This window comes from Chaetodon trifascialis, chromosome 10, assembly GCF_039877785.1.
Source record: "Chaetodon trifascialis isolate fChaTrf1 chromosome 10, fChaTrf1.hap1, whole genome shotgun sequence".
In the NCBI taxonomy this organism is placed as follows: domain Eukaryota; kingdom Metazoa; phylum Chordata; class Actinopteri; order Chaetodontiformes; family Chaetodontidae; genus Chaetodon; species Chaetodon trifascialis.
This window is the reverse complement of record NC_092065.1, coordinates 24689864-24715999: the sequence shown is the minus strand read 5'-3', so window position 1 is coordinate 24715999 and position 26136 is coordinate 24689864. Positions and strand designations below refer to the sequence as shown.

At 42.9% G+C, this 26136-nt stretch overlaps 1 protein-coding gene across 1 annotated transcript; it reads right to left on the bottom strand.

Moving 5' to 3' along the window:
* Positions 1-3: 3 nt before the first annotated feature.
* Positions 4-26136, bottom strand: LOC139337511 (protein arginine N-methyltransferase 8-B). The gene is made up of 10 exons (XM_070972122.1): positions 25347-26136; positions 21232-21477; positions 19347-19502; positions 13013-13076; positions 12003-12145; positions 11273-11360; positions 9918-10033; positions 5561-5711; positions 2591-2712; positions 4-2035 (listed from the first exon to the last, which is right to left on the bottom strand). Exons 1-10 carry the CDS (start codon positions 25413-25415, stop codon positions 1952-1954), a joined length of 1239 nt encoding a protein of 412 aa, XP_070828223.1. The 5' UTR covers positions 25416-26136; the 3' UTR covers positions 4-1951.

The following is a 26136-nucleotide window of genomic DNA, read 5'->3' as shown; positions in this document are numbered from 1 at the left end:
GGATGAGTTCGGACATTGCTGTTTATTGTTTTGAAGTTGACATGACAATATGTGAAACAACATATTCAATCGATTTTGTGATAAGATAGTAATACATATGGAACTAACATGCCAATTTTTTAGAATTCTTATGACTCATAAACTAGATGGCAAACTAGGTTAGTGTTTAGTTTGAGCAGCCAGATTTTTATTAGGATATATTTTCCAAAGATCTCTTTCAATACGAGTATTATTCTAAATGAATAAGATGACTTATCAAGTATAATTGATTGTAAGCATTAACGACTCATAACCTTGTATTGCTTATACGTAGTAGACAGGATCAGACACTGTGTGCTCTGAGAAGGCAGCACTCAGTTTAATACTGCGCTTTCTGTGATTGTTACTAGCATTAGCTGCATGCTTCATAAATGATTTAGTTTCCTCCATTGCTCCCAAGTGCTCATACTGTACATTTTGGTTTCAGCCCTGGAGTTTCATTAGGGCCTCTGCATGATATGTAAGACGGGGGAATTGAGGCTGGTTCATGGCTGTCTGTGGACATGACAGTATCACATAATTACGATCTGGGAAAGATAACAGATCACCAAGTGCTTTGTATTATTTTCCTATTCGATTCTTGAGGCTAATACTAGGAACATTAATGTGAGGTCTGTCATATTTTTGAAAGTAATCTTTGCCCAGATCCACATCTTGACAGAAGAAACTCTTCAGTGGGTACCTTGGCAGTGACCTTAGTAAGAGCACAGTTGAAGTGCAAAAATGATTTTCATCAGTTTCGATACACTGAAATAACTCCTACTGTTACTATGTGCAATGCACTTTTAGACTGAGATACAGTGTGTAAACTCTAACATCACATCATGTGATATGTATGCATGCTACAAGAAACTCTTGATTCTCAATCTCATTCTCATACTGCAGATCAACAAGCGTTATCATTCTTTCATCGGCTCCCTCTGTTGTTAGTCATCTGAGATTAGAGCTTGCTCCGATTTAATCAAATATGTGTGGTTATATTGCTTGATGTGGATCATGTCCAGATATAGACTAAAGAAGCTTCATGGCTTGAGCCTGCATTTCAGATAATATGTAACCTCAAACCAATAAAGGAAGAGTGTCTATTAATGAAACTATAAAAAAAAGAGCTATATGCAGCAGTGCGGACAAGAACTAGGTACACTTCGGCACTTGGTCAAGGCATTGAGGATGGGGACGGTATGTTATTGGCATGTCAACATCACAGCTCAAACTGACAACACATCAGGAGTCCAAGCTGTGCAACAGTGTGAGCTTCGACACCCTCTATTACACACTCACAGGAAGCGGCTAGTACACCGACTACGCAAACACGTTACCTTTCACATACACGAACATGTACCCACGCAGATGTGTCCTTGGCTGTTGGTTTTCCAACATTGCTAAATTCATACAACTATAAATTAAAGTGTTTCTATGACAACCATTCCCTACAGCACATAATATGACATAAGAATTACACCTTAAATCGGTTGGCTACCTACAGCAGAATATGGACAATACAGTAATTAATTAGATGAGCTCTACTGTCACTTCAAAATGCCTCCATGAAGTCCAGGTTACTGTGGAAACACTGAACACAACACACAGGTACGTACGTCACTCCATCTCACATATACACACACCAATAATCAATAACATTCATCAAGGCTAGAAAATATTTCTGGCCTCTTCTTGTCAGTGTTACATTCAGAATTGTTTAACAGTCAGCATCAGTAACTTCCTGCCTTCATCATACACTGTTGAGACAATAGTGATATTGTCAATGAGGCCACCTCTGATTGGTCTTTGGCCTGGTCTTTTGTCCTTTTCGATGCCCCTCTCACATGGTCTGGGGTCATGCGAGTGTCTCTGTCTCCCTCTGGTGCTCAGGGGTTGTACTCAGCGGGGCACCAAAGTCCCCCAGTCAAACTTATCGCATCTTGTAGTCATGGGCGATGGCCGCTTCACACAGCTGTCCTTTGAAATCCAGCTCGAAGGTAAAGTCCAAGTCTCGCTGCAGGTCCAGAGGGGAAGAAGAAATAGACGGTTTTCAGAGACAGCAGGTCGTGATAAAGCAAACACTCTGTAGAAACTGACAAAGAAATCTGAGACGAGAGAGCGCAATTTGACCCGAAAGGAGAACACGGTGTTGAAGAAGCAGAGTGTTTGTGTTAGACAACAGGAGGAGGCGAGCCCCGCTCCTCTATCGCGCAGGGGGGAGGAGAGGACGCTGACAAGGTCAACAATAGAATCTGTTGTTGTTTGTCTGGAAGTCACTGCAGTGCGGCTGCCTGCTTGACCGCTATCCAACACTGAGGAGAAAACAATCTGCTGTGGGCAGGCAGCGCAGGAAATGAGTCACTTCTTAGGCAGGATGGAAAGATAAGAACGCCAGTCAAACTGTGAAGCGCTGATTATGTTGTATGTCTACACCATATTATCTGTGTATAACAAATATTACCACGAAACAGAACTTCACATGCAATATATCACTTAAAGACAGACGTCATCGTCATTGTAGTTCTGGTGCGACATTCATCACCTGAGCTTCGGACTGTGCGACACTCACAATGTTTTTCTCATTGGGCTTCATAGCGATGCTGCCGGTGATCTCCTCTCCTCTCCGCACCGTCAGGTAGTCCTCAAGGTAAAACACTGTCTGCTTCCAGTGGGTGTATGGAGCATCTGGTGCTAGACACACACACACACACACACACACACACACACACACACACACACACACACACACTTTTAAAATGAACACTTGTAATGATGTAATGCCACCCTCTAATCAGGCAGTGTTATAAACGATTCTTTAAGTTGCTCCTAATGCCTTTAGCAGTGCTTGATAAGTCATTTATTTATGCTTTATAGATTTGTTTATAAGAGCTGTTGACTGGCCAGCTTGTGAAAAAGCCAACACCAACTGCAGTGACACTGGGCCGAAATGTAATTACTAAAAATGATGAATATTTACAACTGATTACTCCAGAAATCCTTAATTAATGACAACGCTTATAGCTGCTGACTTATTAGAATGTGAGAAACCCAAGAGCATTAATTTTCCTACAACCTGGCAACAAATAGTTCTTATTAATCACTGATACTAAACTAATGCATAAAGCATAAGAAACGGATTTATAACCCATTAAGGAAGCCATTAGTTTCAATTCAGTTCCTTATAAAGGATGCCAGACAAGAAAGTTGTACTGACAAAGTTTTAAACTTTGGCAGCACATCAATGAAACCTCTCAGATGCAAGGCAAACATGACATCCTGCTGTCAGTGATGCATTGGTTTAGTTAAACCTCTTCAGTATTGGCAAGGATCTGCTAGCAAACACTGGGCAGAAGGCACAGAGACACCCTGGACAGGTTGTCAGTCCATCATGGGGCTAACAGAGACAGTAAGACAGTCTCCTATGATGTGAATGTCAGGTAGAGAATAAACAAACTGTACAGGGAAAGAGCAAAGACAGGGAACCAAGTCTGTGTCCTTCTTGTGCAAAAAGAGCTGGTAGTTCAAGATGACAGCGCTGGAATACAGAGACCCTGCTCAGGTCAATCCTGTTGCATCATCATTCCAATGGTTATCTATAGTGATGCCTTATGTGCATTCATCTGTGTGTGTGTGTGTGTGTGTGTGTGTGTGTGTGTGTGTGTGTGTGTGTGTGTGTGTGTGTGTGTGTGTGTGTGTGTGTGTGCACGGAAACAAAGAGAATCTGACACCCATACCCCCCAAAAAATGTGAGCTTTCCCCAGTGGCCTGACCATCGCTGATCGCGAGATTCATAAGGTCAGTAGTGCTTAAATTGATTTTCTGCCAGCTGTCCTGGTGCAGCTCGGTAGCTCTGCCTTTATAGACCGGCCCTTTGTGAGTCCATAGATAAAAGGCCCTGCCAATCAGCATGAGTGCTGCACAGACCTGTCTCTCACTGTTTCGGGCATAGTTCAATAAGTTAGCTGTGTTGCAAATGCTAATTCAGTAAATGAGATGACATTTGGACTGAGCAGCATGAACTGTGCAGTCTGTGTCTGATAGGACTGTTTCAGGACTGTGTGGGGAATCAGTGGCAAGCTCTGGCTGGACAGTGGGAAACTCGTTTGACAGACAAACGTAGAGAAAATCAGTAGACGTGAAGTGAGGTTCGGACATTCCTCTGTGGAAAAGAAACAATGGCCTGTTGAAGCAATACTTGAAGCAAATGCTTACTGGTGGTTACACACAATTATCATGACCAAGAGATAAATTCAGCTTTAAATATCAATTCAATGTACAGTATCTACAGCAACCACTAGAGGTCAGTCACACACAGATTTTGACACACCAGCCAATCAGCACTGTTTGGATGGCATCAATCAGCCTGATCTGACCTGCCCCACAGGAAAGAGACAATGACATTTATTCCCGTGATGGATGCCTTCAAAGTCTAAACGCAGACCATATGATACAGAAATGGTTTTTCATCAGTGAGCAGATGCATATCTAATCAGAAAGTGAAACACAGTGAAACTCCTCATCTTGCTAGACAAAGGAATCAGCTACCAAGCAACAACAGCACAATAAGCTTTAGAAATGGGCCGCTGTACAGCCTCAGATGTTTGGAGCCTCTTACTCTCTTTTTAATTCAGCTGCTTTCAGTGCTCAGTGAAACTCTCCTCCAACCGAGGGTCTTGATTTCAGGCCCCTGGGAGCATTCGGTTCCACATAAAATGTTTGCTTGTGCATGTTTTCTGTCTGCCCAATAAAGTGAAATTCAGTCCCAGTTTACAGGAAACAGCTCCAGCGAGCTCCTCCTTCGCTCCCTAATCTTTACTCCCTTTCAGTCGAGTATGGAGTGCTTTCTTCGAGCGTGAGGTATTCCCCACGATTCGCTACAGCCTGATGTCCGACGCTCTAGGTGCTCTTTGGCAAGGGAACCCGCCAACAAACAGTGTTTGACTTAGCTAACTGTCTGCTGGCTGTAGCGTCATATTGAACTGACTTATATGAAAGCGGTTAGGATCCTCTAACTGCAAGAAAGCAAAATGTTGCACTATTTCATTGAGCACTTCTTTGCTTACTTGTTCAGAAACCCATGCTTTCATCTGCTTATTCTGAGGTCAATTTGTTGTCAGTTGTAAGGGTTGTTGGATTTCAAGCTCAGGCCGTCCCTTTCCCCCGTTCCTTGCTGAGAACCAGAGGGGTCCACGTCATCCTCTACAGGGCTCACTGGAGCTTTAAGGCAATTTGGCATATTAATAAGAAACCCAAAGCGCCCACAGCCTCAATAAAGCTCTGCTCTGCTGTACTGGAAGCTGTCTTGAGGGAGATATTGAGTCTGACCTCCGAGGGGTGCTGTTTGATTGCTGGAACTTGACTCAGATCTCCCTGTATGGTAATACAAAACGAGGTTAATGGTTTTTTTGATTATAATTACTGTCACTATGATACATACACTATAGCTCTAATGGTTTAAAGCTGCACATACCCACCCGCATACACAAATCAAACCCTGCTGCCCTGCATGTAAAGCAGGAGACAGTGTGAGGCAACCTACCGGTGGAGAAACCAGTCTTCTTGTGACACTTGGTGAACTCAATGTGGAAGTATGTGACCAGTGCGTGGATGTAGTCATTCCTCTGGATCTGCAGGCAGAATGCTGAGGTGAATGAGAGGTCCTCAGCCTTCACTGTGTAGATGTCCACCTCCTGCAGGAACAAAGAGATGGACTCTTCTCAAATACCAGACACTGGTCATGTGAAGCTCTCCCTCTTTACCCCTTATTCACTTTTTATACGTTACAGTTTGAGAATTATCAGAATCATCACCATCTTTATTTGCCACACAAGGAATTTGACTGGATATTTCATTGCTGTCTATGGTGACACAGGAGTAGATTAACAGCCAAGAATAGACATGCTTTCTTGCTAAGAATTAGTTTAGAAGTTACCACTCTATGTCTGCTAGATATGAAGCTACCGCCAGCAGCTAGTTTAGCACAATGACTAAAAATCGGGAAACAACGAGCTGGCTGTTGTGAGGTGTTAATTAGTTAGCTTTAGACGTGCTGGTAGGTCAATCTTGCTTCTTGGACAGAGCTGGTCTAGCCGTTTCCAGTCTTTGCACTAAACTAAGCTAACTGGATGCTGGCGGTAGATTGATTTTTAGGGTACAGACATGGAAGCGGCAAAAGCATATTTCCCAAAATCTCAAACCGTTCCTTTTGGGTGTATTCAGTTTTATTCTGACCTTAACCAGACCCTTATTTATTCAGACCACCAACCAATGATCTTGCAATCTGACAACAATCTAAAAATGCTGCAGAAACAAATACAGAAAAAATATATGTATATACTTTCACATTCAATACATTGAGACCAAAAAAAACATAACCATAAAGAATTAGAGTACAGCTTCTAGCTGTAAAAGGATGGATTTGGCACTGGGACTGTGCAAAGATCCAATAACCATCCAGACTGGGCCAGTAACCCATGTGTGGGTCTGACAAGCATCGGCGACCTGGGGTCATTTGGAGCTCTAACTGTTGTCAAGCTCCAGGTGTTATTCATGCACGGCCCCCTGGTTCCAGTTACTTTAACGGGGTATCTGATACCACATCATCGTGCGAGGTCATGCTCAAAGAAGAACATGTTGTTCCAGATCCTGGTTTGCCATCGTCTGAATAGCACTGCGCCAACATATCATGTTAGCTCTGATTACTGCGTAACAGAGAGGAGTGCAGCTCACCTGAAACCTACAGTGCACTGCAGAGTAAACATGTAGGCAGAGGTGTGATAATCTTGTTTCATGTATCATCTGTGTTAATGAATGTTCACTGCTTGCTTGCTGGCTTTGGTGCCAGATGCCACATTTACTGTGGAGGAATGAGCCTCATGGGCTGGCAGTAAAAACTATACGATATTAATGTCGGATTCCCCCTGCTGTCTTTAGAAAATAATCATTCCCATAAACACATTTTCCAGATATTTACTCTGGTCATGCAGCATAAACTTCTCAAAGTCAAATTTCAGAGTTTAAGGTAGCAATATAATGCACCGCAACGCTCACCCTCTCACAATTACTCTAAAGGAAGAATGAAAAATTTAAGAGCACTACCATGAAGGTTGTTAATGTTGAATTGATTATTTTCTGCTGGATTGTACTTCGTAATGATCCTCACTGAGTTCTGCTACCCAAGTTTCAGCAGTTTAATAACATCAGGTCCTATGTGTGCTACTCCTCTGCTATACAACTTTAATGAGGTCATTCAGTAATCATTTAAAGACAATAAAGCTTGTCAGCGGGGCATCATTGTTGTGAGGCTTTTTCTTTTTTTTTTTTTAACGAGATCCAGAGACAAACAGCGTTCCCATTAGCTTCATAGAGATTTTTTATTAAACTCTCATTCCTGATCTCTTTGCTGCCCTCACATCTCACTGCTTTAAGAGACAAGACTGTCTAATAACAAGGAAAACAAAAACTGGGTGCTTGACAATCAGCAACATGAAGAAAGCAACACTGAAGTCAAGGTAATGATCAAAAAGCAATATTCCAGCAGGACAGAGGTGAGACAGGGCAAAGCCATCTAATCAACGTCAGCCATAAGGTCACTATGACAAGGAGCGCAATCAGGAGGACTAGACGGGCGGCCATTGACATGCATGGCACAGCAGCCCGATCCCTCTAATCCACGCGGTGAGAGCCACAGACAGGGCACGCAGCCACACATCAAGGTCATACTCAGACCAGCCACAGCATGTCGTACAATATGTTTACCAATCAGTCATATTACTAAGTCGTTAGAATTAATGTATGTGTGTGTTTTAGTAATGCTGGCTTCTCTGCATTATACTTTATAATAAGCACCTTACTTAGCATTTTCTATGGGACAACTGCTAATGTATGGACACCATACAGTATAATCTCTCATTACATACTATATGGTCAGCTCATCATCATTACTGTGGGTGTTCCAGTGGGTGTTGGTGGCACGGTGGAATGGTGGCAACACTGTCCCCTCACAGCTAGAAGGTCCCGGGTTCGATTCCCGCAGTGGGCGCCAGTGGCGTGTCCTCCACCATGCCTTCGGTGCCTGCTGCTCGAGGAAAGGGGCCATTCTGTGTGGAGTTTGCATGTTCTCCCCGTGTTCCCCGTGTATACTCCTTAAAAAACCCCCACTAAAAACATGCAAGAAGATCACCAACTGACCAATGGTGACAAAGGAACTGGGTCCCCAGGCGCCGGTTGGATGGCAGCCCACCGCCCCTGGTCTGCCGCGGAGGAAGGACGACCAGGATGGGTCAAATGCGGAGGACAAATTTCACCAATTGCATTGCGTGCACGTGTATGTTGTGTGACAAATAAAGGGGATTGTCCCTCTGATTCTTCTTCTTCCTGAAAGCTCCAGAATAGCTACTAAATGGACCTTACGGTGAGAGGTTTTCTTTCAAGTGCTCAGATGAAATGGAAATCTGAACGTCCCCCAAGCCATTTTCCACTCATATCTCCAACTTGCAAACTCCATCTGTGATGAAGGTCATGATTGAAAGCCCCCCAGAAGCATTGTTTCCAAGGTCAAGAATAAGCTTTGAACCTCAATAAATATATTTTTTGATAATAGACTTTATTTGTATCGAGGCCTTTAGTGTTCCATCGACCACAGGCCATCAATGGCATTGACAGAACACATCATTCAGGCTGAATCTATTCACACAGTGCCTGCAACCTGTGTAATGCTCTCATACCACATATAGTGTCACAGGATGATTAAGGTAGCCTGCCATTATTGTGTGACATTGTAAAAACAGGATTTGAAGCAGCGCTCTTGGCTCCGAGAGGCTGTTAAATGTTAAGGTCAGCCTGCTAACATGCTCCACATGCTGACACTCGACAGGTTTAATGGTCGCCATGACAAGTCAGCACAAAGTGCAGCTGAGGCTGACTGAAATGTCATTGGTTTTGCAGGTATCACGTCACAAAATGAAGTACTGGAAAACTGAAATCTTGATTAAAAGATGCCATTGGATGAAAAGTTAGGGAATCACCAAAGTTATTGCAGTTTTCATCCTGAGGGGGGACATGAATGTGTTTATGTCCATCCAGTAGTTGTCAAGACATTTCACCCAAAACCACAACGTCAAACTCATCATGGCGAAAAGAGAAGAAGTCAACAGGATTCCTCCTCTGGGCACCATGGATGTCTGTATCAAATTCCACAGCTGCTGAGATATTTGGTCTGGACACACTGACTAACATTAGCTGGGCTTCTGTTCAAATGCATTGCACATTTTAACCAAATTTGAAGAAAATTGGCAAAAGAAAATGCAAATGAATGCTTGTCTCCATTCACACCCATTATGTGATTGTTAGGAATTGGATCACTGAAATGAGCAGTAGCAGGTGCCAGTTCTCCAGTCAGAAAACCACTGCAGGAGAAGAGGGCGCGACCAGTGACGTCATTAAAAGAGCGCCAGTCGAACTTCAGAAGGTGAGAAGAAATATGGAAAACATGATGGAAATGTGACAATTCTGTATTATTGTCAGGAAAGTTACATGTTGTTTTAATCTATGCAGACAGCTTCTTCTTCTTCTTCTTCTTCTTCTTCTTCTTCTTCTTCTTCTTGTTTGCTTGTCAGAACTTATTCAAAAAGCTGTTTCTGTCTCGGCAAAAAAACAAACACGGCAAGCAAGAGTAAAAACTTTTTTTTTTTAAATTGAGGAAGTTTTTCCAAATTCTCCATCAAACTTTTCAAATGCCACACTCCAAAATGTCAATAAAAATCCACTGATGGAAACACAACTGTGGTCATCCCCCAAAAACTGCACTGCACTGGGTCTGCAGCTGACATTTAGTCAGGCATTGTGACGAACGGATCGTCTGCCATCAGCCAGAATATTGTCATTATTTTACTCACCTTGATGAGGCACGAGTTCGTCACCACCTGTTTGGGGTCCACCACGTCCACCAGTGGTTCCTTCATGGCCACATTACGGATACAGGTCATGTCAAAGCCATACACGTTCTCCCACCCTGGAAATACAGAATCACTGAGTAACTTAGCCACCATGTTTCCTGTTAGTCTTTGTAAACTGCAAACACATGACATATTTTCCAACTTTTGTTCAGTTTGTGGGTCTAAACAGTTGGTCTGCAGCTGTAAAACAACACTGGTCTGAGTCCATCTCACAAAGCTTCCCAGAACAGTCTGATATACAACCCCAGAGTCAGACCTCCTGTGATTTTGGAACAATTTTCATTTTGACAGATGAGAGTCACATTGCATTCAGCGGTGATTTGTAAACATGAGCCTCCTCTTGCCTCAGATATGCTCACCGCTGTGGCAGAATCATTCCATACATTATTCATAAAGCTCCTTAAGATAGCGTGTGAGAAAACATCTCTATCATGACCCTCAAGGAGAGAGCTACTTGAGTGAGTCGGAAACCTGGTGATAATGAACAGGTCACAAACCTCCGGGGGCTTTGTAATTTCCTGTATTTGCATCTCCTGCTGCCCACTTAAGAAAGGCAGCGTGCATCTCAGAGTAATGACCACAGGATGCTCTGAGAATACTGGAGTGCTTCAGAAAGCCGCTTCTAACTTATGCGCTTCTAAAGGTCATCTTTGGCCATCTTCTTTGAGAGAAAGAAATTTGTGGGTAGTATGTGCACTTGTCCCACCACTCCTCACACAATAAAGGCTGACTGAACTGAAGTATCCAGACAAAGCATTGCAATACAGTGATCCGATGTGATATGAGTCAGGATATTATCAGCTGCATAGTGGTTGTATAATCTCCCAGATGTACGCGGGAGTGTGAGTAGGAGGCCTGTTGGCTATTGTTCTGTTTGCGTGCCTTTTGTCATCTGGGTTGTGCACTGGCTTCACGCTGTTCTAATGCTTTGTGTCCAGCAGAAAAACATCGCCCACAGTCCTCCTGGCAGGTTTAGAGTGGGATGATACAGAGATGGAGAAGCTTGTTGACTTATAATATCAATTATCTCCCGGGTGTTATGGCTGAGGAAAAGTTCAAAATCATTTACAGAGCTGGAAAGGTTGTGTTTGAGTGCGTCCACGGCTGTGAGGGTACAACGAGGAGGTGTGGAGGTGTGTTACAGCCATGGTTCATTTACAATCTAAAGACATAATCCTGGTTATAGCCTCCCAAACGCTACACACAGTACACACAGTACAAGTAAACGCTATTGCACAATCCAGGTTCAAGTAATACACACATCCAGCCCACATACACACTCCCACTGAACTTACAATGTATTTTGAAGTCTTTGTACTGTCTGTCCTCTATGGCCACCACATACAGAGAGGCACGGTCAGGAAACATTAATCCACCAGGTTTCTGTTTGACAAATGAGGCAAGAAAATAACTCCGTAATTAATCCTGTCCACCTTATGCAAGGTCTACATTACAGTGTTGTGACATCTCATCCGAAGTCAAATACAAGTTTAAATTATGGACGTGTTATTGTTCCCTCTGCGCGCACTGCAATAGCATGATGACTTCTTATTATTATAATAAAACATTCCCATTCTTGCATGCTTTCTTCCTATTACTGCAGTGCTTTTTGCATTATTGAGTTTATTATGTTAACAGTTAGGGTAAGTTATCTCTTAGTTAGCTGTGGCTAATAAACAATTCATTTGAAGATAGACAAATAGATGACATGTATGGAATAGAAGCTAATTTCTACTACAAATCTTTTTTCATTGTTAAAGGACAGTTTCCCCATAAATGGGGGCATTGTGACTCTGTGGGTTGTACTAATGTTCCACTTGTCCTGTACATAATAATGTGAGAATATTGCAAATTTAACACGTAATAATATCAAAAATATATATTTATTTGTTTTTTTTCAACTGGCAGTGATGGGCTTCCATACAACAAGGAACCAAAGTAGAAAACAACATATTTATGTTACAGTTAAGCTATTTTCCAACTCAATGATTGGATCATTTTATATTTTAATGCCTTATTCATTACCAGCCACTTGTCCCTGGCAAAGATGACAGTGGTGAGCATGGATTCATAAAAGAGGCAGTAGCCCATCCACTCAGATATTATGATGTCAACCTTCTCAACAGGAAGCTCCACCTCCTCCACCTTGCCTTTGAAGATGGTGATCACTGCAACACACACAACACAGCGCATACAAAAAAGTAAAGTGTAAAATGAAAATTAATAAAGACTTTTCATGCCACCTCTTAAGCCACTGGTAACAAAAAGGTATCCTGCTGTATTATATCAAGAAAGAAAGAAACACATCAGTTTGGACAGTGTGTGCTAACATGGCAGCCATGGTGTTCTTACGGAAATCGGCCCAGCTGGGGTTGACAATGGAGGAGTGGATCTCTGCCCTGCCTGAGATTAGCTGACTTCAGCTTTGTTTGTTCTGCCTTGGCAAGAAGTTTGTGAAGAGTTTCCCTGGTGATACAAGAGTCTGTCAGGATGACATGTGAACCCTGTTCCTGCAGCTGGTGACTGCTTCCTGCTCGTTCAACGTCTGAAACCCACTGAGAACGTAGTGTTAACTCTGCTCTAAATTACTTGTGCATAGATATTCATAGGTTTATACACAGGACACTGGCTGACAGGGCGGTTTATGGAGCGACCATGTGGTAGATGCACAGTCAGTAAATTTGTTTTCAAAGTTACAGAAGTATTATGATAAAACCACATGCTTTGAAGTTATATAAGTTGGAGGGATGTTTGTGGAAATGAATACAGATGAGTCAGAGCAGTGCAGTATGGAATGATAAACACAGGTTCAGAATTTGACCATCCTCATTCAAAATCCTGAACAGTGGGATACCCATGACCACTCCTCCTCCTCCTCTTCTTCTTCCTCTTCCTCTTCTCTCCCCCTCATGCATATCTGCCAGCCTTCCCTGCCTCCTCTTCATTTACTATGTCTGTCACGACTCTAACCAGGTTTGTTGCTCCCTCTGCAGTGTCATCAGAATAGAGAGAGGAGGAACAGCTGCAGCTCTTACCGCTGTCGAGGTGGTTGGACTTGATGATCCTCTCAGAGTACTCTGATATACTGGAACATTCAATCTGATGGAGGAAAAAAGGAAAGAATAAAGGAAGAACGTCTTTAATGGAGTGCCTTCTGCACTTGGAATAACACGCCCTCAGTCTTCCTGTAATGCAGATTCAGAAGACATCAAATGTTATCACTGTATCAATATTCACTGGAGGGGCTCAGATAAAAGGCTAACTATGCTTCCATTGGTGGTGTGCCTGCTTTATAAATAACATGCAGTGCAAAGACAAGGCAGGAAAAAAACATTGAATCTGTCCCACTGTGTGAAGCAAAAATCAACTTTACTTTATCAGGCTCACTCAGTATTTGTTGACCAAGGGGAATCCAAGAACATCCCCTCTCGACAAAAATGACGACAAGCAACATTGATGAATTAGCTTTAACCCTTTGGTCCCCCTTCCATCATACACACTGATTACACTGTTTAAATCCTGGCATTTTAAGTCTATCCATATGTTTTTTTACTGTATATGTAATTTGTAAAGGCCAGCTGTGGTTGTAACAGGTAGTCTCTAAAGACCAGTGGTCAAAAAATATCCATTCATTATTATTATATGTGACATTATTCAACTGTTAATATTGATGCCTCTTAAACATATTTCTATTCGTTTTGTGGAAGCAATTTTTGCTTTACTTTTCTCTGTTGTGAGAAAGAACCATATGTCTGAGAGAACAGGTAGGTTTTCAGCTTGCTTTTTAAAGATGGCACAGTTTTGGTACATCTTACATCATCAGGCAATTTATTCCAGAGTGTGAACCCACAGTAACTGGATGCACCGTCACTAGGTTTCCTTCTGATCATGGGAGCAGAGAGGAGTCCAGTGTCTGATGATCGGAGACTTCTGGAGGCTTTGTAAGCAGTGAGTAGGTCAGAGATGCATTTAGAAGCTAAACCATTCAGTGAAATGTTGTGAAATCAATTCTGTGTTTTATCAAAAGTCAGTGAAGTGATCTAAGTATAGGAGGAATACGTTCAGTTTTTCTTGTCCCAGAGCGTGATCTGTCATTTTGAATGAGCTGGAGCTGTCGTTCTGGGAAATGCTGCATGAAGGGCAATACAATCTAACATAGAAGAGATGAATGCACGAACCAGTTTTTCAGCGTCTGATAGATAAGATGGATTTAACTTTGGAAATATTTTTTAGGTGGTAAAATATAGTCCTACTTATACATGTGTGCTCATTTCTGACCTGCTCACTGGGTTTCAGAGACGGTGGTGTCAGTTTGGAGCAGATCTCCTGTCTCTGACCTCCAGGACACAGCATGAGGATCTCAGTCTATGCTTAACTGCAGAATGTTTTGGGTCACCCAAGTCTAACGTCACAGATATAATTGACAAGGTCAATTTTAAGTTGAGTTTATCATGTGAAAGAGAAATACACAATTGTGTATCATCAGCATATGAATGGTAAGATATATTCTGCTTCTGTTTGATGGAATCAAGTGGCAGACAACATATATAACTTTAACAGTAAGGGGCTTAGAATTGAGCCTTGTGGGACTCCACAGTGAATGTTACAATTGTCGGATTGAAGTTGTCAAGAGACACAGATGAGCTTTTACTCTTCGATTACTTTTATTGAAGCAGTTTCAGTGCTGTGGTTAGTCCTGGAGCCTGATTCATACACATCATACAGATTGTGCAGTGACAGGTAACTATGCAGCTGTTTTTATACAATCTTTTCAAGTATTTTCTGACATATTGGAGACTGGTCTGCACTTCCCTATCCCTAAGTTTTTTTCAGTAGTGGTGTAATTATGACATGCTTGAAGGAAGAGGGGAAGACTCTTGACTGTAAAAAACTGCTTACAATATTCCTTACATGATGTGGCAAACAGGGGGATACACAATTGAAAAAATTGTAGAACTGGGTCAAGGGAGCAGGTGGAGGAGCTTAGCTGCTGCATCACCTCCTCTAGATCACCACGGTGGTATGATGATGTAGGGGCAGATGAGCCACATCCATTAGAGTCTGGAATTTTTTTGATTTCAGTTGTGAGAGGTCACAAGCCAAAAAGGCTGAAAACAACTGGCTTCATCTTCAACAGCTCACTGTGTTTAATAAGCTTATCAAACTGAAAACTAAATATAGCTGTCAAATAAATGTAGTGGAATAAAAAGCAGAATGTTTCCTCATGAAATGTGGTGGAAGTAGAAACCTGCATGAAATGTAAATGTAAAGAACTTCAAAATTGTACTGGATGACAATACTTGAATGAATGTACCACTGCTTAAGACAGATGCTGCTGTTTTAAATGATATCAGGATGCAAATTTTTTTCCTGGAGGGTTAGAGGTGCAGTGATGATCATTTATGTCCCATGTGGGGCCCTTACAGGCAGTGGCAATCCCTTCACTCATCTTCATACAGCCCCTCATGCACTCCAGGGATTTATCATACTGCTTTCCAATTCCTTGTCTGATTTGAAATAAAGACAAGTCCAGAATTCAGTCTTAATTTTGGAGTTATTGCTCCGAGGCCGAATGACTGTATGATACAACAGCCATCAAAAGATGCCCTCTGGGGTAGAAAACAAGGTCATCTTTGTTTAGTATCTCTCTGTGGATGGTTTACATTCTGGCCCTGAATAAAACACTCTAGGCTTGCACGTGGTTAGCAAACCAGAGAGAGTATTTTAATTGATGGAACTTCTCTTGTGACTCCATTTTGTTGATTTATTTCTTCATACACAAGATTTGAAAATTGAAAACTGGGCTCTGGATCTTTGCCAGGTTTAAGAAATAGGGGAGGAGGTGAGATACAATAGCTAACTAACTTTGAGTCTGTGGAGGCATTCTGTCCTGTCTGCAGCATTTGATGGTAATAAGAGGGTTTTTATCGCTTACGTATGTTTGTGACATTGTGCACAGAGGTTAATTTAGCATTAAAGAAGCGTGCTGGAGTCAAGCTGAAAATAGCGGACAATAAGCAAATATGAAGGGATTGAAATGATGAGGTGACCAGCCACTGTGGCAGTCCCTGAAATGCTGCCAGAGCATTTTACTCGAAGTAATTAAGGTAAAGATTAGTCGCTGCTCAACTGCAACCAGCCATTTAGCTCTGATGGGACCTTCAACTTCTAGTTTCATTACTCTTTTGACATTTTAAATTCCTTTAAATTATCCTTACCCCACTGCTTTTTCCTTTGTCCCATTTCTCTCCTCCATCTCATCACATTCAATTCTGTGGCCTCTCTTTGGCATCTTTTCTTTTCTGTCCTCCTTTTTCTGTTTCCTGAGCTGCTTGCTTGACATATTTTGTACTTCCTGTTCTGCCCAACAATGCTGGATGATTTATGGAGGTGGCAGCAATAACAGAGTTACAACATGATAATGGTCCTCCATTCATCAGAATGACCTCTGGGCACTTCTTGTAAGCAAACGAAATAAGACCATAATTCAGCGGGGGTATTTGTCAATACCAACCTCTTCGAGCATCAGGCAGTCTGAGAGTATAGATTTTCACCTGAGAGCGTACACTCTGTTCCACCTACCCTGGGACTCGAGATGTGCGGACTTATTCATGCTGCAAGAGACCCATCTGGTCATAATCAAGCAGACTCTTGAATGAACTCTAGGTGCTCTAGATCATAAAAAAGGTAAAGCCAGCCTGGGACCCTAGTGGAGCGGAGCAGGCTGAAAAATAGAAGCACTCAGCTGTGCCTCGGACTCTCATAGAAGAATTAGGTCTATTGGGGCTTTTATTTTAGGGGCAGGGACCTATTAGACGTGCTCTATAAGCAAGATGAGATGGCCAAATGAAGAGATATCACCGTGGATATTTCTACTTTCTGGCCGAGGTCTTCAGTTTCCCCACTGAGCATGCAGACAGGATGCAGAGGCTTTAGCACATTAAGGGCATTAGCAGTGCCTCCCCGGAGCAGCCCTATTCTCTGCTACCTATTAGTAGAGGAACGGTCAGGAGGCTGCTGGTGGCACCCACAGCCTGCAAACACACTGCACCTGTCCATTAAAAACTGGGCTGCATCAACTGCATAAACAAACAGGAATGTTGTACCTGGTGTTTGTGTGCGTACACGCTTACAGGCATAATGTGTGCATATGTGTATTGCCGTGCTGTATGTGATAATAGCCAATGGCAGATCTCTAATTGGCAACAATTCCTCATCTCTTTATGAATCTCTGTGAGGAGAGACAGCTATTAGCCACATGTCCATCAGAGTCATGCTCCAGTGGGGTTACTGAGGCCTCGAGGTGTGTTCAGAGTCAACACACCCTCGCACGGTGCCTCCTGCACCTCTCACCAGTGTCAGGAAGAGTCACCGTCACTGTAGTCATCCCTGTGGGCTCCCACTATAGTCCCTGTCTCTAGACACAACAATTTTCTAACTTCGCCCAGGTGACATGGCACGTCTCCCCCGTGTCCGAGCGCTTAACCTGTGAGTCGACCAGAGCCACACTTATAAATGGACTGAGGTTATTTCAGTTTCACTTCATGCAATGCAGTGTTAATGCTTGGTTTCAGTTTAGTTTCTGTAGTTTCATTAGAATTTAAAGCCGCCTTAAGTATTTTGGATTGCTAGAGGGCAAAAAGTAAATTCTGCAACCAACTAACATGAACAAGATTTGATATACAAACAGCTTATCAATTAGCAAACGCATGGTGTTCCATCCAGGAGAAACATGGGCATCTCCTTGGGGTCCTCTTCATGCTCATCTGAATAGTGAAAGCTGCATTCAACTCAACACATTCTGGCTCAGTTATGGTCTGTCGAATTTTGAGGAAAGCATCTGACTACTTTTAATGGATAGTAGCTAAAGCCTCCTTTAAATGTCACTAGATTATGTCACTGTCATGAATCCTCCCTGATCTCTCTGTCATTCATGCATTTATTCAGCCTGCCTGTTTCTACTCTTACTAACTCTCCTATCATTGCAGAACCAGCCACACCCTTCTGTCCTCTCATAAACCTCAGATCACCTGACCCGCTTCACACACTTGCTCACCTGTTCTCTATTCCCCCTGATTCATCCACTCATATATATACCACCCCTTGTCCCCTGACAGACTGTTTTTACTTCTTGCACTTTGCTTAGTTGCTGGTTGAGTTTACCTTCTTGTTTGCCATCCTATTTGAAACTTTACTGAAAATCCTGTTCATACTGCTCACCTGTTGGTCACCTTATTGCTACATGTTCATTAGCATTAGCAAACTTTTGTATGCACTACACATTTTTTTCTGAATGTGAATTACCATGAAATATATTGTCATCTGTTGGATTAATTTCACTCTGTTGGACATAAACAAACATAACAAGTGAACCCACAAAAATCAGTATCTGTTAACTGTTACTTTTAAGATATATATGAGTTTCATTTTGAATTATTAATTGATGAGGTAGAAATATGGGATTTTAAATGTGCGCTCATAGTTATATGGCTCTGATATATTTGTAATTCAGCACCAAAGAGTCTTTATGGTATCCGGAATAGAGGTTACCACCTTTTTTTTCTGAAATGAGGTCCATATGATAGAGTACTGTTCTTGTTGGCCCAGAGCCCAGCACCTCCACCTAACAAGTTCATCTTTCACATGGATCTTTCTAAGCTTTTGGTATGAGAAAGGTCTCTGGTGCAGAGCTCAAAGTAAGAGCATCTAAATCAAAGGTGATCTAAATCCCTCGGCCACATTCATGTGGATAAAACCCTGCCAGATGGAGAACAGTAACAGTAAGTGAGGTAAAGCACAAACTGAAGTGATATTCCAGTTTAAGGTACAAACAGAGGGATAGAGGATCTGAGTAAGACAGCAGAAGAGGGAAGGAAAATAAAACATGAGACATGCGGAAAAGGCACACACACATAAACACATAATGCCAGCCAGTAGCTCAGAACAAGTCTCTTTGCAATTCCAAGTTAATCATTCCTCCCCTGAAGCAAATATACACTGCTGGAGCCGCCGCGCAAAAATAAGTTCCACGAGGTTATCCCAAACTACTGGTGTGTGTATCCAGCATGCATTCTCAGACATGCCCTGACTCACAATTACTTCTGCACCAGTAAACAATAACAAAAGCAGCTCTCAAATCGCTATGGCCTGCCTGAGAGGCCCCACACTTTTATCACCTGCCTGTCAGACAGATATTCCTCCAGGATTATATAGTCTGGCATGAAAATGGTTAAAATATATGTACAGAAAACTAGTTGTACACATACAGTATGTGCACACAGTGTGAGCAGCTTGTCAGACGGGGCTCCACAGTGATTAGACCCTGATGGTTCAGCATGATAAGCTGCACTGAAAGCAAACACCTCTTACCCCATACACGTGCTTTGCCCCTGCTTTTGCTGCAAACATGGACAGGATCCCAGTCCCGCTTCCAACGTCCAGCACTATTTTGTCCTTGAAGACGTGCTTGTTGTGGTACATGGAGTTCCTGTAGGTGAGCGTCCTCACTTCGTCCTTCAGCATCTCCTGGTTTAGCACATGACAAATAATATCAGCAAGATGTTGACACAGCTAACCCCCGTGGAGACTGACAATTTGTTTTGCTGAATTAGATTTGCTGTGGTATCTGAGTGGAGTGGTGACAAATTACATACAGGCTTCACCCAGTCTCAGGGTTCAATATTCAAATCCACAGTTGGTGTTTCTGAATAAAGCCCATGAGCTGGTCTGCATCTCTTGTCTGACTCTCTAACAGAATGCATGTATGTGTGAGTGTGAGGAATTTTCAGAAATGACTAAAACGCATCTGACCTATATTCAAAAAATATACACATATATATATAAAAAATCACAGGTCACACAAGGAACACACTCTTTTTATACAGTCTACTCTATTTACAATGCAGCTGAACTCTGATAGAAGAGATTAAAATATCATCTTGAATGGTGGAAATACGAGACATATAAAGACAAAAAAAATTAGAAATGGAAGATTGAAAAAGTTTCAGAGTTTTTGAATTCAATCAAAATTGCTCCAGTTCTCTGCCAGTCCACATTGTGTGTGGAGCTTAAGCTGGGCATCTGTATCCCAGGCAGGCGGCGTTCACATCTCATGTCCTTTGATGGGATTGGCTGACCATAACCCCAACCATGTTTCTAACCATCTATGACATACTGCATTTGGTTGCTACAGACTGCTGGGCAGTCCGGAGCAGGAGGATGAGCTGCCTGCAGTTCAGTTCAGGAAAAATGTCACAAATGATCACCATTAAAGTACCTTACCAACACGAGGGTCAACATAACGGAAATTTGCTAGAAAAGTGAGCTGGGTGCTTGTTTCATGTACTGTATGTACGTCCTGTAATCCCCATCTATGGTCACATACACACTGTTTTCTTTTTTGGACTTTTTTATGTTGTTTGGCCAAATACAATAAACAAAGGAGCTCTTCTTCCTGCTGTCAGGAGGTCACCATCATGTTTTCTAGCGTGCATGTGTGGAGCACAGACCTCCAATTACAGGAAGTACAGAAGCGTGTGTCCGTCTCTTATCTGTGTATAAAATCCACAGGTGTCCACATCCATCCTGCAGCATGATGAAGGCTTTAGTGTGGCCTTTTCAAGTTGATGTTCTGTAGATTTGAATTTCTTTTGCCTGGTTTTGTTCCATTTTCAGAGCAAATGAATTATAGAACCTTTTGCCAAAATCCTTCCTTTAAAGGAAATGAAACATTTTCTTTGGGACTTATTTTAGTAATTTAAGCCATTACTCCTATTTGTTATTTGTTATGATGACATGTTATCCACTGACTTCATGGCTGAGATCTAAGGGCAAAGCAAATGTCTGAGAAACCCCAGCACAGATCAAACAGGAAGTCTGCACTTTAACAATATTATCGGAACCACTAATGGAGAAGTGAAAAGGCCAACACAACCGTCCATATGAAACATCAACTGAGTCTTGCAGGGATATTTCCTGGGTCAATTTTGATCTATTACATCTCCAAACATAGCTGTGTTTACGATGAGATGGATGATTCATAGACACAGCTAACTGTATTTACTGAGAAGCATTTGACACCTAACAACATCTTGTCCAATGTGAAAAATAAGTTGCATTTTAACACTTTTGATGCACCTCTACAGTACATAAACATGATTATATTTTGTCATATATGAGTTTAGCATGTGCAAGAATCAATCCTTTTCCTTAAAAAAAGCAGTGATTCTCGCTGTGATAGTACATACAAGCGTACCTCATGTATACCAAAGTGTGCATAGGAGTCAAAGTAGTAGTCTCGTGAGGTCATCTCCTCTGGGCTAAGGAACTTGGCCATCTTTCCCCGCCCGGGACAGCTAGGGAGGCTGGCGGCATGGGGCGTGTGTGGTGGCAGAGGAGGCCGTGCAGCATGCTGGATGGAAGGCACCGGCTTGGGCAACGAGGTGGGCTGTGCCGACTGGGAGGGAATTATGCGGATTGGCTGTGGCTGTGCCTGTGGTTGCTGGAGAGAGAGAGAGATAAAGAAGCTCATTTGTCAGTCTACTGTTTCAAGAAGCAGTCTGGTGAGTTCACTGAGTTCAGAGAACACCACTGGGTCTGGAGGATACTGTGATCGAAGAATTGAAGTCTGCCTGTCTCTCAGCAGAAGGCTCTGCTCTGCACATAAGGTACACCCATAATGCCCTGATTATCACCTCTGAGGCCAGCTGGGAAGCCATGGTGTGTGTGTGTGTGTGTGTGTGTGTGTGTGTGTGTGTGTGTGTGTGTGTGTGTGTGTGTGTGTGCTGGGCTGTGAGTGAGGCAGAGATGGAGAAATGGACTCCCAGCATCTCAGTTTTGAGCCAAAAAGCCATTCTGGTGATTATTCTCATTCCAACTTTCAGGCTTCTAAAAATAACTAATGAGTAATTGGCAAGGTGGGCCAAAATAGTTGGTGTTTTTAGACGACTAACAGTGACGCTCAAGTATCACAACAAAAGCAAATTTCATCTCTGATCTGAGGAAGAAACAAACAAAGAAGTAAAACACCTTCACACGTGCTGCTGCTGGGATTTAAAGCATCTCTTGCATTCATTTTGACCTCCAACGAAGGCCAGAGACATGTTCAGCTCAAGTGTTGAGATTATAGCAAGAACCTGCAGAACGAAGTCCAGCTCTACATCTATGATTCCAGGTAGTTGCAGATAATTGTCCAAATCGAATTCTCTTTTTAAATTACTTATCAGTTTAAAGTTAATCATTTATCATTTAAACCAATCAGCCTGGTATATAACAGAGTCAATAAGGTGGATAAGATTACAAATAGATGGAGTCAAACTGTTGTGACTTGTGCCAGTGTGGTGAAGCCTGTGTGGCACATCGACCGGGTGGATCTAAAGTAGGGTTTCTGTGTGTGGCATTGATTCCTTCTTGTTTGAAAGTGTCCACTCCCCCACCCCTTCCTCTCCTTTCTTTTCCTACCTGTAAATAGCCACTCCATTCATCTCTGTCCTCTCTTTTCCTGCTGACTTTAAATGCCACGGACTGGGACACAATGACCAAGGAAAAGATGTGGGAAAATAACTGACCTGGGTCAGCTTCAGAGACTTCAGTGCATTCCCAGATGTTCATTAATGATAGATTGCAGAAGTGTTTTTAGCCATGCTTAGCTGTCATCCTGTCCATCACTGCAGTCTGGACTGAAATGTCTCCACTATTAGAGTGATTGTCATGAAATTTTGAGAGACATTCATAAGCCAATGTGATGGACGGTAAACATTATACCTGCTAATCATCAGCATGTTAGTTAGCATCATTGCGAGCATGTTGCCATGCTGACATTAGCATTTTGCTCAAAGCACCACTGTGCTTATTTACAGAGCTGCTAGCAATGCTGTAGGCTCACGTTGTCTGAATGACAGCTCATTTCATAGCTACCCACTAAGCCCGCTGTTACTATACAACACATGCCGAGTGCTAGTCTCCCAACTACAGCTGCAACAGCCGAATATGAATAACTGAATAAATGAACCACTGAATCATGCAAAATTAAAGCTAAACATGGGTGTGAATTCTGAAATGTAGATATACTAGATTTGAAGTTGATTGCTACAAACTGTATTGATAATATCTGTAAATCTGTGCATCCAACCCGAATAACATAAAATTGTGCACCAGTGTTTCATTCAACATTAAAGCAGGAAGCATGAGAACACTGAGAGACGTTAATGCCTCTGTCTGGTAAAGTTTTGGATTGTTTGTTGTATAAAAGATTACATGAATTGGGAGGGGCTTGTAATTCAAAAGAGAGACCAACTGTTGAACTTCCATTAATCCTTTAAGCCATGATATCGATCTGAAGAGGAAGCACTTGAGCGCAGTGCAGCATTACACCACTATTTCTGTCATGCATATTCTCACAGTCTGTTTCCTGAGACTTTACTGTAACTGCCTAAACTTGTGTTTTTTATGTATTACTTACAACTTGTTATGCCAAGAATTTCAGCTTTGAGACACAAATCTCAGTCGTGAGTACACTGCAGATGAAATCTTGGCATCTTCTGAAAAAATTACGACAGAACAAGAGAAAAAAAATCAGGATTTGATAAACAGCTGGCCCCAAGCCAAGACTCCAAGAGACAATCGACAGGGCCACAGAAGAGGTGATTAAGGCTGCCAAGTTTAATACAGAATCGATGAGGACTTTCTAAAAGTTGCGAGGCAGAAAAACAAAATCGCCCTGGGCTGCCATTAAGGGACAGATTGAAGTGGACTGGGGGTGCAGTACGGTCATGGGAGAGCAGCTGCAGTGAGTGTTACTGAGACGCCTCGACACAGGAAAGAGAGGGTGGCACATGTCCTTGCCTCTGACCCTCCAGACAGATAAACACATTTGAGGCTCTATTTCAGACTGGATCGTCACCTCCACATGGAGGTGAGGACTGTTATCTGAGAAGGCCATTCCACTGGTAACTAACATTACACAGTGTGCATGAGGGGACACGCAGTCACTTTGTACCTGTTTGACTGTTGAAGACCCATTTGTTTACTGTTCCTCCAGAAGACAGAAAGTGCATTTGCTGGGTAAACTCTGTGTCTGTTGAAGGTGAATTAGAGTATCACTGTATATCTGGTAAAAGGTGCCACAGAGATGACACACGGGCTACGATGCCCAGCTGTCAGGAAGGCATTTTACTGAGGTGAAATCAGAGGAAATCAGCATCTTAACTGAGCATTTCATGGGGAAAAAATCCTCTAACAGTCAGGAAAGACACACTTTGGTCTTCTGCCATTATTGCACTTAGGAGCCTTTGAGAACACAGATATTCCAGAAGAGCAGAGGCACAGCTCCATCCATCCATCCAGGCAGCATCCTCTCATTCTAATGTGTCTGGAGCCCGCTGCCCTCAGAGGTGAGTGCATTGGTATGATGCTCAGAGTCTGAGGAGGGAGCTTCTGGCTTCGCTGGGAACTTAATTTGATGAATAACATTTAACAAAGCAACATGAGGCTGTCTCCAGCTCCACATGGGTGTTTGAATCTTTCTGGCATCACTTGTAAATGAATCAGCACTGCTTGTTCAGGAGCCAGTGACATTGTGAATACAGATGTGGCACAGCACTCAATAAAACATTAGGCTCGTGTCGTTCTGCTCTGAATTTAGAGCTCAAAAACGAGCCAGAGGAGATGAATCCTGGGGATCCCCATCCAGGGCCTGCGGGGAGCCACTAATGTCCGTGGCCGACACATCTTCAGCTCACCCCACTTTCCCTGAAAACTGCTCCACACACACCGTTTCGTCTGCAAGGTGCTGCAGTACCTTGGACAGCGCAAGGAACAGAACACGCGGAGCTCAACCAGCCCACACTACATCCCCTTTTCAAACGGGTTCTTTTTATGGATAAATATTCAAATGCATGCAGATTTTAAGACCCTGTGTGAGGATTCCCTGTTCGAGAACTGCGCCTGGTGTAACAGGGAGGGAGACAGCACATCCTCCTTGTAACACCCTGTCTCTGTCCCGTCTTCTAGAAACATAAAAGTGCAATCATACTGAAGCTCCTGCAGAACACACCAACCTCACGAGCTCCACGTTTTTTTTAAAAAAATGACAGCAGTAAGACGATGCATGACTATTTTCAGGTGTACTCGATGTTGGACTACTCACTTGCCTGCTGCCTGCTCTGCACAAAATGCCTGTTTTGTCGAAGGGTAAACATCTTTGCAGAAATGGAGCCTATCACTCACACTGCTGTCTCTTCTAACCGGACGGTCAGCATCCTGCTTTTTGTCCGAGATGCAACTCCGAGATGCATGTAGGACTCAGGACAGAGAGTCCGAAAACAACTCTCGTTTTAGTTTGGAAAATCAAAAGGTGTCTCTCACACTTACCTCACAGCTCTCCGACTCCGCCATTTTTCTCCTGAGGAGCATGCAGCGGGACGAGTGCTTAATTCCCATAAGAGCCAGCAAAAATGTGCTCACACTAGACAGAAGTAAAGAGGATGAGCAAACAGTGCGCGCCCCCTCCCGATTTCCAGGCTGCTTAGTTCTCTACCATTCAATAATTCTCATTCACATCCCAAACTGCAATGTTCTTTAGAAATTCTGAGACTGTGAAAAGACACAAAACTACGCGAGGTCCCGAAAGCATTGCAGCCGCTGTTGCCATAAAGTGTGGTGGATTCCATGGCGCAAAAGTTTGCAGTCCTCCGATGAGCTTTCCTGGAGAGCATCAGAGGAAAAGGCATCATTCTGCATCAGCTGAGCGCAGCATACATGTAGGCTGAATGCAACGTCCTATCCCATGACCCGGCGAGCGCAGAGGGGGATCTCAGAAGACTGCAGCACTAAAAGCAGCAGATTGTCATGAAGACACTGTTTTAGTCCCAGTTTGATTGATTCTACCGCAACATTGTTTCTAAAAATAGTCCCGCATCCGCCGCTGCCTCAAAGAGTGGAAAGACTTGCCGCTGAGCACATGCACAGAAATCTGATGAGTCTTAAAACGTGCCCACGAATGTCTTGTGAACGCATGGCATCATTAATGTCCCCCTGCTCCTCCTCTTTAATGTCACTCCTCTGCGCTCCATCATTCGCTCTCCATCCTCACAAAGTGCTGAACGCCGCCCGCCCAGACAAAGTTGGAGTTGGTTCTCTGTTGAATAGCGAGGACGCTGTC